This window comes from Metopolophium dirhodum, chromosome 1, assembly GCF_019925205.1.
Source record: "Metopolophium dirhodum isolate CAU chromosome 1, ASM1992520v1, whole genome shotgun sequence".
NCBI classification, from domain to species: domain Eukaryota; kingdom Metazoa; phylum Arthropoda; class Insecta; order Hemiptera; family Aphididae; genus Metopolophium; species Metopolophium dirhodum.
This window is the reverse complement of record NC_083560.1, coordinates 43,551,267-43,573,448: the sequence shown is the minus strand read 5'-3', so window position 1 is coordinate 43,573,448 and position 22,182 is coordinate 43,551,267. Positions and strand designations below refer to the sequence as shown.

Sequence of the window (22,182 nt, the reverse complement as noted above, 5' to 3'; positions counted from 1 at the left end):
TTATTAATTCTTATTTTTTTGCGCGTCGTTCCAGTTGTCCGAGAAACATGACCCTCACCGTCGCCGAAGTTCGTCGACGATTAGGTCACATCCCGACCAGTTCGAAATTTTCGAGTGTCAATAATCAATCAAAGTTGTACAAAATGTAGGTACCAAATGACTATGAATAATCTATATTAATAGCTGAGTTTTATAACTGACGATTTGACTCGATTGCTCGCCTGAATCCGGTCAAATCGTCTCTAGATACGGCCCGTTTAAGACCCTGTATACAATATTAAATTCATTATAATATTGTCGTTCGTCAATTGATCTTCTGTCGCCCCTTGGTTGTTGCAGGGTTAGTGATGTGTTGGATGACATCCTGAGGCTCTTATACAATCCAGTCAGTCCTGATGTGATCAAGATGTTGAAAGTAATCATCAATATATGTAAGTGTTAATAGACCTACCTGCCTGTTGTTATATTTCTCTTTGCTAGTCTCTTAGTGCAAACTAACTACTGACATTATGATTTCAGGTGTTGATGAAAGAGTAAGTTTATTGATTTCTCGTAAAATATTTGCCGATTTCAATTTTAAAGTGTTTCCTGAAATGAATGATACGCAGTCCAAATCGCTGGCTCTCTTCGTGCTGGAGAAAGTAAGACCTATTTTCCATGTGTTTTTTATTATATTTTGGAGAAGTTACTATTTTGTTCATTTGTTGTTAAGACGTGTCATAGGACACTACTTTTTGAAGATCAAACAACCTACACACGATGGTTTTTATCAACCATATACGAGAAAGATAATAATTTCAAAGATGCGATCCTTATGCTGGTTGCAATCCCATTGGAATCGGACCACAAGTATCTATTCCATGTTTATTGAGTTTATTTTTACTTTTTTTAGTTAATTGGTTATTACAGTTCTTATTAAATTTTATATGCTTTTTAGATTGTTTCCATCTCATTTTAAATTGTTAATATTCATGAGAATAGCACGTCTGTACTTGGAAGATAACAATACATTGCAAGCATTGTCATATATTAATAGAGCTTCAAGTTTGCAAGTATGATTAATTATTCAAATAAAGATTGCTTCCCTATATTTGCGGTCTACCACTGTTTTATTTACAACCAAAATCTAGAAATAGGTACAGTGGCCAGCTGATGTGGTAAATGTTGACGTTGTTTCTTCATTTATCTATAGCGGTGGTGGGTTGTCACTTGTCAAACATTTTAATTTCTCACAATATTGTTAAACTGTTATGGTCTGTTTTAATAGTAATTTAGTTATCTCATCTCTGACAACTGTACCTAGGTGTGGGTATGTACAAATTAATATAACTGATTCACTAAAAATAAGAGTTAATTCCTCTAATGTATGCTTATAAATAGAACTAATTATTAGTTTTTCAATTTAAAATGATAATATTTTCATTTCAAAGAGAAATAAAAAAATTATGTCTTGTTCCTAATCAATAAAAAGCAATTTAAAGTAGGTAATGATTTTTTTTTTAAATATTTTTTGATCACAATACAATATTATGCAAAACAAATTAAAAATAATCAATGGCATCCATATAAAAAAAATGGCCTAGAGGTTGGAACTAGCTAGACACCTGGTTATGTCACTAAATGTATGGTAGAATTTGTTACATATTTATATTAGTAGAACTCATATTTTTTTATGAAGACCATATATTTAAAGTAACCATAAATTACCTATTTATTTCTTAAATAATACTTTCAAAATAGTAATTATTTTTATTTTTTCCAGCTAGAAACAGAAGATATGCTTGAGTTTCGTAAGGATTTTATTGAAGCTGCAAATAGATGTATTGAATTATTGACCATGCCTTTAGCTGACCATGACCGCATTACAGCATTAAATAATCTAAGCGTATTTAAGAAAGCTGAAACTATGTCAATCACTTCCATGTCATTAATTTTCAAGGCAACCACATAATCGACAAGATAAATACTAACTCATATATTCGTGAATGGATGAATGAAAATTTCGATAATCAAATGGCATTATAAATGTACGTTAATACTATAATACTTTTCTTAATTTATATTTGTAACGATTATTTTTTTTTAATTTTGACATAAAATGCAATTATGATTGTTTTATTATTTTATATCATATAGGTTACGGCCACTTGAATTTGTTTTTATTCTAAAATATTTTTTGAAAATATTCTGAATATTTTAAGTACTAGATTAAATATAATAATATTGAAACATGACTTCGATTTCTATCTTTGATTGATTTCTTCGTTGTCTTAATTAGTTTGCATATCCTAATATAACAACTGAGCCAGATGAAACAAACAAAAAGATTTCAAAAGGGGGTACTGTTGCAATACCACACAATTGAAATTATTTGTATAGGCAAAATAGATGGAATTTAGATACACTGAGATTGAATATAACTCAGATAATTATGAGAACTAACTGATGATATTTTATTAACGTCTATAATATATGGTATAACATTTTCCAGGGTTATCATGCATTTTTATCTTAATTTTACAAATTAAATTATGTTTACAACAATTGGTTGGGTATCTTATACTTTTACTTTTATCCTGTTTCAATTTCTATTTTCTATTTTATTTAAAACCATTAAACAGCATTATTATCATTGGTACTTAAAGGTTAATAACTCAAGAAATGACTCGTTCAATTTTTGAGTTAAATACAAATTATCAACAACAAAATAAATGATCAGTCTAACAATTTACTGTAGAAAATTAATGTTCTTGTTTGGTAAAAAAAAAAGTTTTAAGGTTTTAGAGCTCAAATTTTGTATGGACATGAATATACCTATTTATAAGTAAGCTATTTAAGATATTTTACACATTTAACACGTACAAATTAAAAAAAAAGGTGGATAAGTGGATGTCGCTCTGCTGTACAGTAGGTTACAAGTGGGTCACTGTAATGGATGGTGTTAAATTTGAATTCAATGATATAATATCATTGTATAAGAAAAACGATTCTGAGCGAAAACGGTCAGTCAGCCTATGATTTTACCAAGTATATTTGATGATATTATTGTGAATAAAGTAATTTATATATAACCTATTTACGTGGAGCCTTGTTTAAAATGTTCAATCCTTAGCCATAAAAGTTAAAAATTTATAAATTTTAACCACAAAATAATTAATAAATTTTAAATTTGATAAATGTTGTCAAAATTTGAACTTTAAATGCTTATAAAAAAAAAATTGTGCCTATGTATTTTTAATATTTTTCAACTGCTATTAGAACGATATATCAGGAGCCTTATATTAAATTTTCACGCTTTTTTACCCAACAAATAAAAATTTATTGATATTTATAGAAAAAAAAACTAAAAAATTTGAAAACTGACAATGTCCGTAAACAGCTCAAAAAGAGTCAAAATATTTTCAACATTTTATGGTGTATAGAAAATGCTAATATAAACATTCAGTGAAATTTTCAAGTATCTACAGTCATTCGTTTTTTAATTACAATAAAATAAGAAAATTGTTACATGAGAAATCGAGTAAATATCAAATGTTGTAAAAATATAAATTTCAGACGCTCATAAAAATTTAATTTAAGTTTCTGCTAGACATTTTTTTTTTGATAAAGGTAGACAAACTTATGAGTAATCTTATATTACATTTTCAAATCTTAGATTTAAAAAGAAAAATTTTTATGAATTCTCATCAAAATAATTTGCTATTTTTCGTGATTTTTCAGTATTTTGTCAAAATTTGAACTTTAAATGCTTATAATTAAAAACTGTGACTAAGGATTTTTAATTTTTTTCATCTGCCTTTGAAACAATAACCTAGGAGCCTTCTATTAAATTTTCAAGCTCTTTTACTCAACAGATAAAATTTTATTGATATTTATAGAAAAAAAAACTAAAAAAATTGAAAACTGACAATGGCCGTAAACAGCTCAAAAAGAGTCAAAATATTTTGTAAATTTTATGGTGTATAGAAAATGCTAATATAAACATTCAGTCAAAATTTCATGTCCCTACGGTCATTTGTTTTAGAGTTACACCAAAAACCAAAATCGATTTTCTCGAAAACAGATTTTGCGTAAAAATTCCCGTTTTTCCTTAATTTTTCTTTTGTTTTTCACGTCGCTTGTGAAAACTACTGGGAAATTTTTATTTTTGACCCCCCAAAGTACCAACTAGATTCACTTTCCTATCTGAAAAGTTACTATTGAAGAAAATCCAAGCACTTTTACTGTCCTAAAAGGTGATGACAGACACAAAAAAAAAAAAATAAAAAAAAATAAAAAAAAAAACACACATCATTGTAGAATCAATACATTCATCGCTTCGCTCAGAATCTAAAAAAAGATAGAATAGAAAAAAAGGCATTTATATGTAAAAAAATATGATACTATTTAATAATTTAGTGTTAGTAACATGTGATATCTAACCCATATTTTGAAAAAACATATTTTTTTAACAATTGATTTAAAAACTAATAAAATATAATATTAATTCTTTCAATTGATATTCCTTTACTTTACTTATCAAAATGACACATTTAACCTTCTAAGGGGTGAACACCAACTTTTTTTAATGGCAGCTGCACAAACTTTTGAACTGCCATTAAGCTCAAAAATAAAGTGTATAATATTATAATTATATAAACCTATAAATATAACATCTTACTATCTTAGCTTATTGGTTAAGTCTTTAATAAACTTTATTTATTTTAAAAATAAAATAAATATCAAATCAACCTCATCCATTGCTTTGACCAACTGATGACATAGTAGATACACCCGAAACCCATAAATGTAACAATACTCTGTCCAGAGTGAGAACATACCGATTCTGCTCACCCCCTCTCGACACGCCTTGCCATTGAGATATGTTCCCTTGTGGCAGAGTGCCAGAGTGTCGCATGGAGATGCGCAGAAGAACCGTTTTTTGACGCGTCACCAACCTCCCCTAAATCTCTCCAAATAAAGCCTTTATAAAGGAAGATAGATTTATTCATGGAGTTTATATTATATTAAATGTCTTAATAAATGTATATCAATTTTGGAGTGATAATATGTGATTTAAACTGTCTATCCATAACCTTTTTAGTAGAGAACATCATACCTATATATATTCCCTCTGTGTAACTAACGCACAACAGTATGTATTTTATGTTTAAATAATATACTTAACTCATTAATTTTTAATATTAAAAGAATTTTCTTTTAAATTGAAATGAATTGAATATATGAAATTGAACCTAAATGTTATAATGAATTATATTTATAATTGTTTTTAAATTGTTTTCATTAAACATTGATAACAATTTTTATACTCTATTAAGAAACTTGAACATTTGATACAAATAAAAATTGCACACGGGCAAATCTCGGATATTTTGTTTTTAGAGATGTCAGAAAAGTTTAGAGAGTAATTAGTTCAAGTTAGGCTAAATCCAATTCACTACATGCAGTTGCTCACTTAGAGCAAACTATTTCACAAAGCAATATATGTACACTGACGCCAATATTTTGTCAGTGAACTGAGGTACACTGTCGTTGGTCGTATACCATAACTGAGAAACAATCAAACCGAGATACACGTCGTATATAGCGCGTACACTAGGTATAAAGGATTTATCACAAAAAAAAATTGCACTTGGGCGAAGTCGGGATATACGACTAGTGAATAAATAAAATCTCACAGTCCAGTAAATTCTGTGAAATTACCTACAACTACTATAGTAACTTTTTTTCTTTTTTTTAAAAATTTTACTAGAGAATATATAATCTTTACACAAAGGCATAATAAGAATATGTGCTACAATAAATTTAGAACATGAATAGGGTGAGGGAAGAAACCATCCAGTGATCGCACTTCCTTAAACAATAATAACTGACAACATTATTTGTGACCTGCGTACATTAATCGTTGTTTACAATGTTTGGTTGACACGATGGATGGTTTCTAGGAATATTGACCGAAAAGAATATTACAGATAAGAGCATTAGACACACATGCTTAATATACAAATACTTAAATCTCTTGGAGTTTTATGATGAAACTATTATAAATATTTGAATTTATTTTAAATAAAACTAAAACTGTAAGTATTTAATGATGCTATAATATTATTGATTCAGATTTCGAAATTTAAAATGTAGGTATTTTTAAGAAATCTAACTGATAAGTGTAACAACAATTTTAAAAAATAATTTATAAATGAGAAAAGTTAACGCTATTACTAAACGAAATTAATTTATATTTACCTATAATGACTTCAAAAATATTCAAAGTATGTAATTTTTTTTTGTTCTTTTGGCCTTTCCAACTATATTGTGATACTAGTACATAAAAAAAATATGGTTTTTAGCATATTTGTTGTCACTTTTTGGAATGATTTCCCTTCTGAGGCAAATTCAAATGAAATTACCTATAAAATATATATGTATAAAATAATTATAAAGGGAATGTTAAATTTTTTAATACATAAATGACTTGTTTGTTTTCATAAACTTTAAAAATGTTTCAAGTTATGGGTTTAATTGATCAAAGGAAAATTAAGAATTGTACAGTTAATATACATAACACTAATATTATTTAATTATTTTATTTTATGTTATTAGTTTACATTTATCAAGAATAGTTTCTGTCATACAGTAATAACTAAGGTACTAATAGGTAATAACAAATACCTACTACAATAGTAGATAATATTGGTACTAGAATACGGAAAGCCAGCTGGGTAGGTATGTGGAATACCGTATTTAATATTAACGTGACTACCTATGTTTGTAATGTAAAGCAAACAAATAACAATCAAGTAATTAAATTATTTTTACAACGCATTCAATTCAATTACGTACGAGTTGAGTTCAAATTTTAAAAATAATTCTTTGTCATTATTTTGCTTAAAAAGAAAAAACGACACTATACGGCACATAAGTAATGGGAAATTCAATGTATTCGACATTCACACAGAGAACACAATTATTCTGCATCACTGCCATTAAGAGCTTTACGGGCATTTCCTCATATTAATCACACTTTTGGTCAATGTAAATTAATTTCTGTCAAATACCTAGTATACTTTAAACAGTTAGTGGATCATTAGTACATTGTAGGTACCTATATCTATTATAATGGTTTTTGGCGATAATTACTATTGTAGGAAAATCAAAGGCCAATACATTCATCGCTCTGCTCAGAATTAAAACATATAAATACGGATTACTGTAATCCGTCAATAAAATTATATATATTATATTCTTTTGAGTATTATTAATATTTAGGACGCAAATGCAGGAAGACCTGACAAATTAAAAAGAAAAGATCTTTAAAAATGTTTCAAGTTATGGGTTATCAAAGGAAAATTAAGAATAGTACAGTTAATATACATAACATTAATATTATAATAATATTGTATATAAATTATAAATACTTAATAATATATATTATATTATAGATTATTAAATATTATATGGTATTTCACCATATATCTACATAAGATAATTGAATTAGGTATATTAGCTAAAAATATAAAAGTTATTATTATGATTTCAAATACGTATGTAAAATAATGATATAATATATATAAAATTGTATATTTATTAGAATACAAGGAGACCATAACATTGATTAACATTAACAATAAATACTTTCAAATTATATTGGCATACCAATTTATTTGTCAATCTTCATATTTTAATTTTGATTCAATTTACATGAGCTCATCTTCATTTTTCAAAGGGAAAGGCGCTAGTACATTTTCCTTGGAACTGGTTGGCTCATACTCATCACAATAGCTTGATTTTTTACTCTCAATAAATTAATTTAATTCTTGTTTAATATAAAACATGTTTGACGTTATTTTCTTATTTTCAGCTATGATTAAAATGAAAATATTTAATTAATATGCATTCGGGTTAATTTAACTGCTGTTTAGTATTTACCAGATATTTTACATAGTCGATGGACCATAGAAAGTAGCAGTGTTTTTTTTATCATTACTTATACAATTTTGAAAAGTACAAAAATATGATTTTTTGGCTAATTTACATTAAAAAACATTTGATACAGATATGTTGTCTGAAAATTTTTTTAATTCAAATGAAACAATAATTATAGCTGTAGGAACACTCAAGTAATAAAGACATTTTAATATCCGACTTACTTGTAGAACATGTTTGGGTGGATACCATTGTGCTCAAAGTTTTATTGTTTGATATATTATCTTGACTTGATAATGAAGTTTTTCTTGCCGGTGTACAATTAGCAATGTTTGGATGTGTTTCATCACTAGTAATTGTCTGTAGAAATTATAACATTGTAGAAAAATATACTTTACATATAAAAATAGTTATTTTTAAAAAATAAAATATTGTAACACTTGATACATTTTTTATATTAAAAGAATGCAACACAAGCAAGCATTCAATTTCTATGTTTACTAAACAGACCATAAGCTAATTTACACAACTCAATATTATGACTGTGGCATCTGAGTTAAACTATAATCTATACCACATAAGAAACATCAACTTTTACTTGGCAAACCAGTGGCCGCCGTGGTGTTTTATATTTGGAATAAAGTATAATTGATAATTATTATTATAACTATTTAATGATTAACCAATTATCTTTGTTTGTATGTTGGTTTTTTTTTAATTTTAAAATTAATATTTTGAATAACTTACAAACACAAACAGCTGTGAACATTAGTATTTTCATTTTCAAATCTAGAGTTTAAATTCTAAATCGAACAACCATAACTCCACAATTTAAATTTTGCATAGTAATAGGTGTTAGTGTACTTATTGTTTATGATAGATGGAGATAACAAACAACGTGTGTAGCATATTATATCACATTTTACGTTTGGAGGAAAATCAGGGAATGATACAGACTTTTTTTATTTTTCATCAGTCAAAACTCCTTTTAAAGCAACTGGTCCCAAGTATAATAAAAAAGAATGATATTCTGTTGCTTTGAATCGCAACAAATATTTTGAATCCCTAGGCTGCCTAACGAACTCCACAAGTGAACTTCTACGATTGTTTGTCATAAAATCTGAAACTATTTGAATAAGTTTTTGTGATAGTTTGTGTGGATGTTTACCATTACACCAAATTAAGAACACTGTTCTCATTACACCTTAACATACGAGATGCATAAAATCAAGAATAATTGACTTAAAAGTCAAGTATTCTTACCAATGGGGTATCTGATTGCGTAAAATTAACATATCTACCCAATTTATGAAATCATGATTAGTCCTCATTGGACAGTCCAAGTCAGTAAAAGTTCTCCTTCTTTCAATCATTCTACCATGAACTGTGCATTTAGTGCAAGAATTATAGCCTCCATGTCCTTTAATACCTAATAAATCTTTAAATATTTTTTAGCAGGAGTATCACAACATATATCAACGAGTTTAACAGATACTTTATTTTATAGTTCAATTATTATACCCCTTGTCATTAAATCAACCAACTAATTAATAAATGGATTAAGAAAAACAAATATATTATTAGGCTTTTGCATACCATAATAAATGCCTACAGGAAACACTATTTTTTTTATTTGAGGAACATTTAGTATTGCAATTAATATAAGGTACACTTGATAGGCTGAACTTTTGAATAATGGTAAGTCAATAATATTAAGTAAAATTTTAGGTCCTGTATATTATTGTTAACAGGTGGAATATTAGAAATTAAACGTATTAACTGCATTTCCAGACCAAAATGAACGTAGCTACCTGATTCAACAACACTTTTCTCAACAACTATATTTGTTTTCAACAGGGTCCTAGCAACAGATGGTAACTTATAAGTTACCTTATAAGTTTAAGTAACTAGATAAGCCATCAACATTATTTTTTAGGCCAACCAATAAATCTGAAAGACACTTCTGTTTAATTATGTTTAATAGCCCAATTCTTAAGAAAATGTTTAATGCCAGTGGGAGATTCATTTTCATGGCTTGTTTGAAAATACGGTTCATGAATATATTCATCACTACTTTTACCACTATTACTACAACTATTATGACTACTTCTAATAAAATCATTGTTAATATTTACAAATTGATATTGATCATCATTAGGAAAATTATCATTATAAGAAGGATCTGAATTTACGTTTTTTTGGTCGTTTGAACCAATTGGAGGGATTTGGATACTTCTATCGAGTAATGGGGGGACTGCAGTTATTTCAATATCTGATGAGGATATATTGTAAGAAAAGTGAGAGCATCCAGCTTCATCAGCCCACCTTCGTTTACTTCTGTCAGACAATTCATGAAATTTTGATAATTTTTTAGACATATTTGTAGTATTTTGTGAGACTGAAAAGATAATTTAAAATTATATATCTGGTATGTATTTATAACATTTTACAATTATTTTTAGTCTATTTTGCATTTACAATTTTGAATTTTTCAATACAATTTTCAGAAAATAGATAACTTAGATTGGTAGGTGGTATAACAAAACAAAAATATTCTTCATTAGAATATGAATATTAAAGTATACCAACAAGATATAGTTAGTTTCATCCCTTCACACAATGGAAGTTGCATGATGGTATGGATAGTTCATTATTGCAAAAGTACCTATTTCCTGTACCTACTTAAAAAAAAATATTTAAATGAAAAAACTGATAATTGAAGGTATTCCACATACATTTTGCCAGATCAGTTTAATTATTTAAACAATATGAAACAAAAATATGACATCATTTTCTCTGATTTTTTTTATACTGAAGCATAAAAAGAATATTACTTTGATTGGTAAATTATGGAACACTATTGAACTAAATGAGCTGTGTCAACAACATAGAAATTCTTACAGCTGACCTGGGAAAGATCACAATATTGTCTGTATATAAACCCCCAAGAGCAGATTTCATTTTCACAGAGCCACACAATTTCAGAGACAATAGGACAAAGATTATAATTGGTGACTTTAACAGCCTGGCGCAAACTCCGTCTTACAAATGCGTAACATAGCAAATTGTACGCTCAACAGATCACGTTTAGATCCGTTAGTTTAAAAATTAGAGTGTATTGACCTCTTATAAAATTTAAAGGTAAGATTATTATTATAATCTAGGCAATCTCATGAGCTTTTTATTGTATTTTGATTTTAAAGCGAGTTATGAGTATTTTAAGATGTACAAACAATTTACAATTTTAAAATACTCATAACTCACTTTAATATTAAAATATAATAAAAAGCCCATGAGTTTGCCTAGATCAGTGGTCGGCAACCAGCTTTAAATTCTACGACAACGACATTTAATTGAATATCATATCAAAAAAATCATATTATATATAATTGAACGTTTCAGTCATATTTTATAATGGTAGGTATACCTAACCTAACCTTGACAGTTACCGATAAGATAGAGTAGATACGACAAGTGCATTTGTGTTATAATCTTAATTTTCGATTCTGTTCAATAACATAATAGACGTTGCGTTTTTCAACTACTCGCCAATCCGTTTAATATTGATTATTAAGATGTTGAGCTTCAAATGGAAATAATAGATTTGCAGTCACAAGATATAAAAGACTCATTCAAAGCATCTCCTTTACTTTTTTTCGCTGAATTTCCTGCATCATTTTATAGATACCTCATATTATGTTGCCATGTCATTTAATTGACACTTGATAGTTTAGGTCATTAACAAAAAATAAATATTTTTATAATTTTTAGCAGACATTGGAAAAGTTAAAAGTTTGTTGTATGTTGTTCACTTAACTAAGATGTATTATTAAACAAGAATAGTTGACTCATTACAAGTTAATAAATGTTACAATTTATACAGTTTTTGACATTGACGTCGAATATTTTTGGTCTGGATGTAGATTGGAATATTATATTATAATATAATGTATTACCAACATTATTTTTGTAATACACTTAACAGTAACATAAAATTTAAGTTATGAATGCACCTTCAGCATAGGCGTGCGCAGACGTTTGTGGCAGGATGGGCCAAGGGCGTTCACATAAGGGGGAGGGGGCAAGTGCCCCTCTCTTGGATTTTTCTAGGTTGATTATCATATATTATTATTGATGATTTTCATGTTCTAAAAAAACTAAAAAATGCCCTAACAATTCTAAATAGTGCACTAGATTATTTTTATTTTAAATATTAAAGACAAAAATTCTAATATACATTTTAAACTTTTATATGACTGTAGAAAAGTTTTATAGATAGAACTCATCATTTGGACTACTTATTTAATCTGAAAATTAAGTTTGTGGTATCAATGACTAAATAGGCTAGAAATATTTAATTTTATAAATTACCTAAAATCATAAAACCAACGATATCATTTTATCTATTAAAAAATAATGTATTTGATAATTTAAAATTATATAACAATTAATTAAAATTAAGTTTTAATTAACTATGTACGTATAATTCATAAATAGTTTTACATTTCTCGTCTATATGAAAGAAAATATTTTATAACTAATAGGATAGTGAGACAAAAAAAGTAAAAAGGAAAATATTTTGCCCTCCCCTTGACAAATTCCTGCAGACGCCCTTGGGGTGGGCTAAGTCAATAAAGATTAAGAAACCTGAACTTTGATGGAAGAAACAATTAAAATGTTACATACTTTAATTTGCCTACTCATAATCACCCACTATTTAAGGCATAAATCATTCATATGATAAAAAACAGATATATATTTTTTAAAAGTTAAATAAAAAATATTTTAACTGTCAACACAGTTTTAAATTTTAAATAAATACAATTTCGCAACCTGTAATGGTAATATGTTATCAATTTTATTTTTAAAGACATTTAATTTATTATTATTTATTATCATTGAGTATCAATGTTATTTTTCACCTACCTATTTAATGTTTTATGATTCAAAAAATCAAAAATTGTGATGTTTAGATCATGTATTACTGTTTGTACAAATTTTGGTACGTCTCGCAGGGTAGGCCACGGCCCACCCAGGCCCCTCTTGCTCACGCTTATGACCTTCACTTTTATCTTACAACTAAAGTGGCTTTCATAGTGATATCCGATTCACAACAAATTTTAGATTGGACAGTTGTTGCGTAAAAATTGATGTTTTCTTCAATAGAAACATTAGTAAAGTTTAACTCAAGTTAATAGTTGATTGATTAATTAAAAGGTGAAAAGTAATGATACAAATAACGGTCATCTTAACTTTTAAGCTCATGACCCGGGCTATGAATTAAATGCACTAAAAACAGGCAAAATATGCACTGAAAAATAAAAGTTATGCAGTTAAAATTCAAAAAAAATGCTCTATAAAACTTGAAAACATATTTAAAAATACATTTTTTGAATTAATACTAGGTGGGTACCTATTTATTTTTCTAGTTTGTAAAAGATTACAAATGTATATACGGATAAGTGATAACGGACTTGTAGATATCAGAACAATCATGATTTTACTATCGGTTTTATGAGATATAGTATTATCTGGATAGAGTTCTTCACTCTTTATGGTCCAATTGCCATGAACTAAAACTTCCATTTCTTTTAAATGAGTCAAAATTGTTGTAACAGTTTCATCACTTGGCACACCACATTTATGCAGTAGATTTATCAACATCTTTGTAGATATCATTTTTGCTAAAAATATTACAAATGTTAGTTTCAATGACACATACAAGTATATTCAATATTTAATCATTGATATTCAAGTCAAATAAATAAATTTGTTATTCGTATATTTTTACATTACTTTCAAAATGTGAGAAGTCCAAAAATAAACTGTGTAAAATCAAGTATTCTATGAAACTTGTTACAAAAACTAATTTTGTTTGAATATAATTTATGATTTATCACATCGATTTTTGTCGAAAGATCAACTAAAAGAGAGTGAAATACAGTATTATGTTCTCTTAGCCTCTAATAACTGGAACAAAATTAAAGATCGGCTGGGACACCGGGATGAGTTTGTGAAACTGGAACTATTCTGGTCAAATCAGGACATCTGGCAACCCTAATTATAGTATACACAAGTGTACAGTATAAACATGTCATGATACATAGTTATACCTTATTTTAGAAATAATAATACTAAAATTAACTTTTTATATAAGTTTTAAAAACGGTAATATCTGAGATACTAAATAATAACTTACCATTAAATAAAAGTATTTTTAATTTTTTCTCAAGAGAATATGATTTTATTTCATTTTTGGATAATTGACGTGATCTAATTGCATTAATATTTCTATTGATTTCTTCTTTTTCAACTTTAGTTATTGTTATATCAGGATCCTTTTGATCAGTTATATTTGACAATATATGGCAACAACTTATCTAATTCTCCCTGAAAAAAAATGCAATGATAAAAATAAATGGAATTAGCTAAATTTGATAACACTAGTTTTTAAATATACTAGAGATGGACAGTTTACATACAATTTGGTAAATACAGAAAAAACAGTTTTTGCAACTACCAGTTTTTTAAAATAGGCAAAGTAAAGAGTATCAGTTTTAAAAGATTAAAACTATATGGGCATTCACAGATAAAATGTATATTATTACATTTTATTAATTAACCATTGGAAAACAAATTTTAAGCATATTAGAAGCATAAAATCAAATAATGTATATTATGTAAAACAGCGGACAAATTATAAAGTGGCACACTAATAACTAGCAAGTCGTGATAAAATAAATAATAAATTCACTAAAATATAAATAGCTTATAAAATACAATAATAAACTTATTCTATAATATCATATTTAAATTGTAAAAAACACATTCAATAACTGTATACTATGCCCGAACAAAGTACTTATATTTTACATAGACTGCCGTAATTAGAATACTGGATAGTGACCAGATTCCACAAATTAAACATAGCAATATAATCAGTAGTGTGGCAAACAATAATTTCAGAGGCAACTGCCTCTGAGATTTTTCTTAAATAGAGGGGTGGGTGGTAGCTGGTGAGACTCCTAGTAAATGTAATATGATACACCCAATAGGTAGTCAATAACGATCTGAAATATAATTATTTATATTATATTAATATATTATTATGCATTAATACTTGGAATATTTGTAACTTGCCTCTGGAAAATTTTTAGTTTGCGACGCCACTGAATTCAATATAGTATATTGTTAAATATAATATAAATCAATTGGTAACTAATTAATACTAGGTTTAAATGTACCTAAGTCATGAAAACTTATATATATATATATATGAATAGAATCAATGCTATTAGTTATTACCCCGGAAAAGTAACGTCCATTTGGTACAAGGTTTAAATCAATCCAGGGTTTCATTGCTCGTTGTTTAACCATCTCTTGTATATTTTTCTTTTAATTTTTTTTACCAGGCCTATCTTTGAATTTTGCCATAATCTATTCACTTTCTTCTTCTTCCTCTTCAGGCTCTAAATAATAATGACTTTTAGTACAAAAGAATATACAATTTTAACGATTAAGATTTTCATTGTTGTTTTACCGTTTTGAGAAGAATTTTTATTTTCATAATTTGGGTCAATCTTATCAATGTGAGACAATTTAGGGAGCTTGTTCATTGTTTTCTTTGGTGGACGTAAATTAATACTTTTTCCAGATGTATACATTATCATATCAGTGGTATTTGATGATGTATTGTGGGATTCAAAGCTGTTCAGAGTGAACCACACCGCTATATTAATAATAAACATATAATTTTAGTTTTAATTTGCAGAATTAAATTAATATATCAAGTTTAGAACAAGCACATTGAATGTAAAATTTTACTTAACAATTGCTTCTATAAGAATTTACGATTTTAATAAAAATCTAAATTTATCTGAGTAAAATACATTAATATGTTTTGATATTATACATAATATACAATGTACATTATGTTTAAACCTAGCTAGATCAAACCTAGATAGCTGCTTTTATCCTTGGATGTTTTGTCCATTTCGGCAGCCAATTCTTGCCCATGACCTTTATCATAACTTTGATCAGTTTCAAGCGCATACGATATCTCTAACTCTTCACATTCTGATTTATATTTACACTATAAAAATAAAACGCATAAATAAATACAGACTATATACGTATTTTAATAATGTTGACTTGGACTACACTTACTTCTTTATTTATTTCATCAACTTAGGGTTTCATTATCCATCGCAACAGAAGCTCAAGACCGAATTGAAAGTTCGAAAAAAACTAGAAAGTACAAACCAAAAATTGAAGAACTCGCTCCTCAGAAGTAGTAGTCGGCAGCCGGCAGCAATTACTATTTACTAATTTGATTATTTGAAGCAGGCTGTTGAATCTTAAATTCTTTATCAGAGTAATCTCTAATCAGACCTTAAAATATCGTGGACTAGACGGTGAAAAGAACTACGATAATTTATATCATTATCATGGAAAAATAATATCTGCGTCCGAATTTGAATTTTGAATAAACGCGGTTCAATTAAATTTAAATTTGTTTTATTTTCATATAATATAATAATATTAATTAATATCCATGTTTAATACATGCAACATGCATACAAGTTAATTTATCTAATTCATATAAACAAAAACACTAAGCAAAATATAGCAAATGGACAATGCTAATAAATCAATAGGCAACTTTATGTTTTACATTAGATGTCCATACATCTAAATTGCATATAGGTACGTACATTATACGATATTAATTGAAATATAGTGCTTACCTAATAATAATCATGAGCTATATGCACATAAAATCCAAAATACATACCTGTCAAACCAATAAACAGCATAATATGTTTACCAATATGTTGTATGCAATGAGTTTTCATGTACCACCAAACTTAATAGTTAAAACATATTTATGCAACTTTATTAATTTATTATGGTTATAATTATTTGAATAATTTACGAAAATATTAGATTTATGGTTTTATTTAAAATTAAATCTATATGAGCTATGACTTAACATTAAGACATATATTATTATGACTGTATATTTGTATGGTACCTATATATACATATAAATAGTAAATGTATTAATCTTGTATAGTTCTAACATTAGCAGAATATTATTTATACCTATAATAGTTAACTAGTTAAGCCTTATTTATTATTTTTGTACAACACATAAAATTATGATTGGATTTTTATTAATTATTATTTATTTTGATAAATGTGTTGAAACACGCATGATTTATAACGAAAAATTAATTTATTATGTTTTCAAAACTATTGAGTAATTGAATAGTATTGTTGCCCAGGTATATTACATAACCATTATATTAATCAAAGCGATTTTGATATTTTATATTAAAAAATAAAGTACTTATCGAGTATTAATTATATTAATGATCACAAAAATTAAAAACTAAATTATTTATCAGTAAGTTCTCATGCCTCGAACAATGGCCTTACAATATATCTTAAATGGTTATCCTAATTTATATAAAGATTGACAGTTCAATATTTGTTTTTAAAAAATGCTTATTTTTTTAATAATATAACAGTTTGAAATAAAAATATAAAAACATAACAAATTTAATTAAAACACAGATTATAAATAGAAAAGGTGGGTAAGTGGATTTCGCTCTGCTGTACAGTAGGTTACAAGTGGGTCACTGTAAAATGGATGCTATTACATTTGAATTCATTTATATAATATCATTGTATACGAACAACGATTCTGAGCAGTGACGGTTTGTCAGTGTGGATATTTTATATTATAATAATTATTTATATTGTTATTAATGGTTTAACTACTATTATAGTAGCTTATAATAGTTATAATAGTTTAACTATATTTTAGTTATTAATACGGTTGCCGGTAAGTTGAATGAATATTATGAAATTAAAACAAAATAACTAAAATCGTTATTCTTGGTTATTTAATATGTAATTTCCTGATTCATTCATAAATTTGAACAAATAACTATAAAAAAAACTGTATTTTTATATTTTTGAGATTTTTGGTTACAGAATAACTTACTTACGTAGAACCTTGTTTTAAATTTTCAATCCTTAGCAATAAAAATTGAAGATTTTATAAACTTTGAACTAAAAAATAATTATTACATTTTAAATTTGAATTTTAAATGTTTATAAAAAAAATTGTGCCTTTGTACTTTTAATATTTTTCAACTGCTAAAGTAACAATATATCAGGAGCCTTGTATTAAATTGTCAAGCTTTTTGACCCAACGAATAAAATTTTAATGATATTTATTGAAAAAAAACTAAAAAAAAAGAAAATTGAAAATGTCCGTAAACAGCTCAAATCGAGTCAAAATAATTTCAAAATTTTATTGTGTATAAAAAATACGAGTATAAACATTCAGCGAAAATGTCATGTATCTTTTTTTTTGTGGTATCGAGAACTAGAGGGAGAAAATGTCATGTATCTACTCTAATTTGTGTTAAAATTACACCAAAAACCAAAATCAAAAATTTCAAATTTTGCCCTCCCGTATGCACCAACCCATACTGTTGAAGAAAATTGAAGCAGTTTTACCACCACAAAGTCGATGTCATTTAAAAAAAACACACATCATTGTAAAATCAATACATTTTGAGCCCTGCTCAGTTTTTTAAGTACCCACGAATAATATTTTTAAATTACAACAAAATAACTAAAATCGTTATTCTTAATTTTAATTTTTAATATGTTATTTCGTCAAAATTTGAACTTAAACTACGAAAAAAACCTGTGTTTATAAATTATTTTATAGATTTTCGTTACATAATGAACTACCTTATTTAACATTTTCAATCCCTAACTATAAAAATTGAATACTATGTAGATTATCAACAAAAAATAGTTTGTACATTTTCAATAAATTTTATAAAAAATTCTTCCATTTTATGTATTTTTAATATTAAAACTAATATAGTAATAATGTGTAAGGAGCCTTATGTTTAATTTTCAAGCTTTATAATATGACCCAACGAATAAAATTATATTGATATTTATTTAATGACTAGCTAAAAAAATTTAAAATTTAAAATGCCCGTTAACAGCTCAAAACGAATTAAAATATTTTGAAAGTTTTATCAACTATATAAAACGATAAAATAAACATTTAGTATAAATTTCATGTATCTACGGTAATTCGTTTTTGAATTATAACCTAAAATAAGGAAATCGTTTCACGAGAAATCAAGTGAATATCTGATCAAAATTGAATTTCAAACTCTCATAAAAATTTAATTTAACTTTACGGTTGACATTTTTTGTTTGATACAGGTAGACAAAATTCTGAGGAATCTTGTATTAAATGGTTAAATCTTAGATATACCTAAATATAAAATTTTTTATAAATTTCTAACTCAAAATAATACAAAGATTTAATCATTAAAGATAGTTTATTTTGATAATTATCGTAAATCAGAGAATTCAAATTTGTGAAAAGTGCGATAACGGAATAACGGATATACACACTAATGTTCATTTACTTCTCACACATTCACACAGCCAAAATGTACATGTAATAGTAAATGCCTAAACACTACTCCTTAAAACACGGTATGCTTTAGCCTCCTTTATTTTAGATGCTAATATTAAAGTACCCCCAGGATTTACTCACGAGCCACTACTGGACTAAAACCACATTGAGTGGGTCTCGGAATTAAAACAAAGTTATTAAAATCAAATGTATATCCGGCATGATCACTGGTCCGATAATACAAAATATTATTTAATGCAAAAATATTTTTATTTTATTGTTTAAATTGCGTTTGGGAAAATACAAAATAGAAAACATAATAAATAATTTCAAACATCATCAATAATTATAGAAGTTAAGAACTCACTACTCTCCTAGACATAACATTTTGTAAGAAATGACTTATTCCAAATAAAGTCTCAACATTCGCGTCAACATACATCATAAATCATAATATTATGTGAATGTTTATGTTCCAGTGAATTATTTCAAATAAAAACGTAGAAATAATATATTTACGCTAATATAAACAATTTTTCACACCCACGTTTAATATGATACGATAATACAAAATAATTATTTTTTATATTTATAGTTTATACCGATTTTATTATAAATATATAATAAAATGAAATTATTTTTGAGCAGCGGCTAACCGGGAAAGTTTTATATTTTTTTTAAAATTTTTTTTTTTGTGTCCGTCATCACTTTTTAGGACAGGAAAAGTGCTTGAATTCTCTTCTACAGTATCTTTTCTGATAGGAAGGTGAATCTAGTTGGTACTTTGGGCGCTCAAAAGTAATAACCCCTGAAATAATGATTCATGATCTGCCAATGAAATACATTTCCCCGTAAAAAAAGTCCATACTGTAAATACGTATATATCTTATAATTGCACCCGGTATATGAACAAACTATTTAACTTTGTTGCTTAAGCTATAAATATTCTTATTGTTTTTATAAAATAGTTTACACTTGTACCCATAAAGATAATAAGATCAGTACCCAGTACACATGACCAAATCTAACAATCAAATTGAAATAATTGAACAGTTTGTCGATAATCATCGATGATTAACCGTTGATTATGGAAACATTTTTACTATCAAAACATTAACATTTTTATATACATATTTTTTATAATTATTATTATTAAACAACATTTTTATTTTTATACCTGTGGAATTATAAAAAAAATTAAAAATTAAAATTTTATTTTTTACGGGGAAATATCAAACGGGAAAATAACTTGACGGGGAAATATCGGACGGGGAAACGGTAACGGGAAAATGTCTTACGGGGATATGTATTACGGGGATGTGACCTGTAACCAAAATAATAATACGTTAAAAAAATATCCGTATTACGGGGATGTGACCTGTAAATCAAATAATAATACGTTAAAAAAATATCCTTACCAACACTATAATCTTTCAATGATTATGCTCTAATATTCCAAATTTTTAATTATTCTATGAATTATTAGAATTATTTATACTATTTAGTGATCAATAATTATGTAACACAATATGATAATAATATGTACTTTAACATAATGTATTGTTGTGCTTTAAATACATTTAATATAATTATACATTTTTTGTATTTTTATATCATATTATTTAATAACAATTGTTAAGTACGCTAAATATTGTTGTTCATTACATAACCATATAAATATAAAATAGGAAAATAGATAAAAAAATATAGTACCTACCCAAGTTAATAAAGGTGTGGCAAGTGGGTGCTGCTCTGCTGTACAGTAGGTTACAAATTTTTGTTTTTGTCGTAACTCTAAAACAAATAACCGTAAATACATTAAATTTCTACTAAACATTTATATTAGCATTTGCTAAACACCATAAAATATTCAAAATATTTTTACTTGTTTTTAGCTTTTTACAGACAGTATCAATTTTCAATTTTTTTAGTTTTTTTGGTTTGAATGTCAATAATATTTTATTTGTTTTGTAAAAAAGTTTGAAAATTTAATACAAGGTTCCTAATATATTGTTACAATGACATTTGAAAAATATTCAAAATAGTCAAAATATTTTTTTATAAGCATTTAATGTTCGAATTTTGACAAAAAGCGTAAAAATCACGAAAATGTGCAAATATTTCGAGTTAGAAATTCATACAATTTTTCTTTTTAAATCTAAGATTTTAAAAAGTAATACAAGATTCCTCATAAGTTTGTCTACTTTTATCGAAAAACTAAGTCCATAAGAAAGTCAAGTTACATTTTTATGAGCGTTTGAAGTTCACATTGGATATATCTCGATTTCTCAAGTAGGCCCTAGCCATTTTCTTATTTTGTATTAATTCAAAAACGAATAAGTGTAGATAAATGAAAACTTCACTGAATATTAATGTCCTAATTTTCTATACACCATACAATTTTAAATCGTTTTGAGCTGTTTACGAACAATTTCAATTTCAAATTTTTTTTTCCGTAAATATTAATAAAGTTGTATTTGTTGAGCCAAAAAGTGTCAAAATTGAATACAAGGATCCTGATATATTGCTTGAATAGCAGTTGAAGAATATTAAAAATACATAGGCACATTTTTTTATTAACATTTAAAGTTTGATTTTTGACAACATTTTCCAAATTTAAAATACACCTGGACTTTGTGGGTGACATTATGTTTAGTGATTGGAACTAGTCTAACTATTTTCATCGTATTTGATCCATAATCATTAAAATGCATAGGTCCTAGAGGACGAGGCGAGTTCTGAGTAGTTGACTGGGTATTGAAATAGTCACAATTTAAAATAAATAAAACATTTAA

The 22,182-nt window shown here is 26.6% G+C and overlaps 1 protein-coding gene and 1 pseudogene across 1 annotated transcript; one reads left to right on the top strand and one right to left on the bottom strand.

Moving 5' to 3' along the window:
- Positions 1–39: 39 nt before the first annotated feature.
- LOC132939225 (COP9 signalosome complex subunit 4-like) lies at positions 40–1,951 on the top strand. Its single transcript, XM_061006297.1, has 6 exons — positions 40–145; positions 340–431; positions 520–641; positions 713–849; positions 938–1,052; positions 1,763–1,951. Exons 1-6 carry the CDS (start codon positions 48–50, stop codon positions 1,949–1,951), a joined length of 753 nt encoding a protein of 250 aa, XP_060862280.1. The 5' UTR covers positions 40–47.
- Positions 1,952–13,861: 11,910 nt separating this feature from the next.
- On the bottom strand, positions 13,862–16,227 carry LOC132937364 (uncharacterized; annotated as a pseudogene).
- Between the last annotated feature and the right edge of the window lie 5,955 nt (positions 16,228–22,182).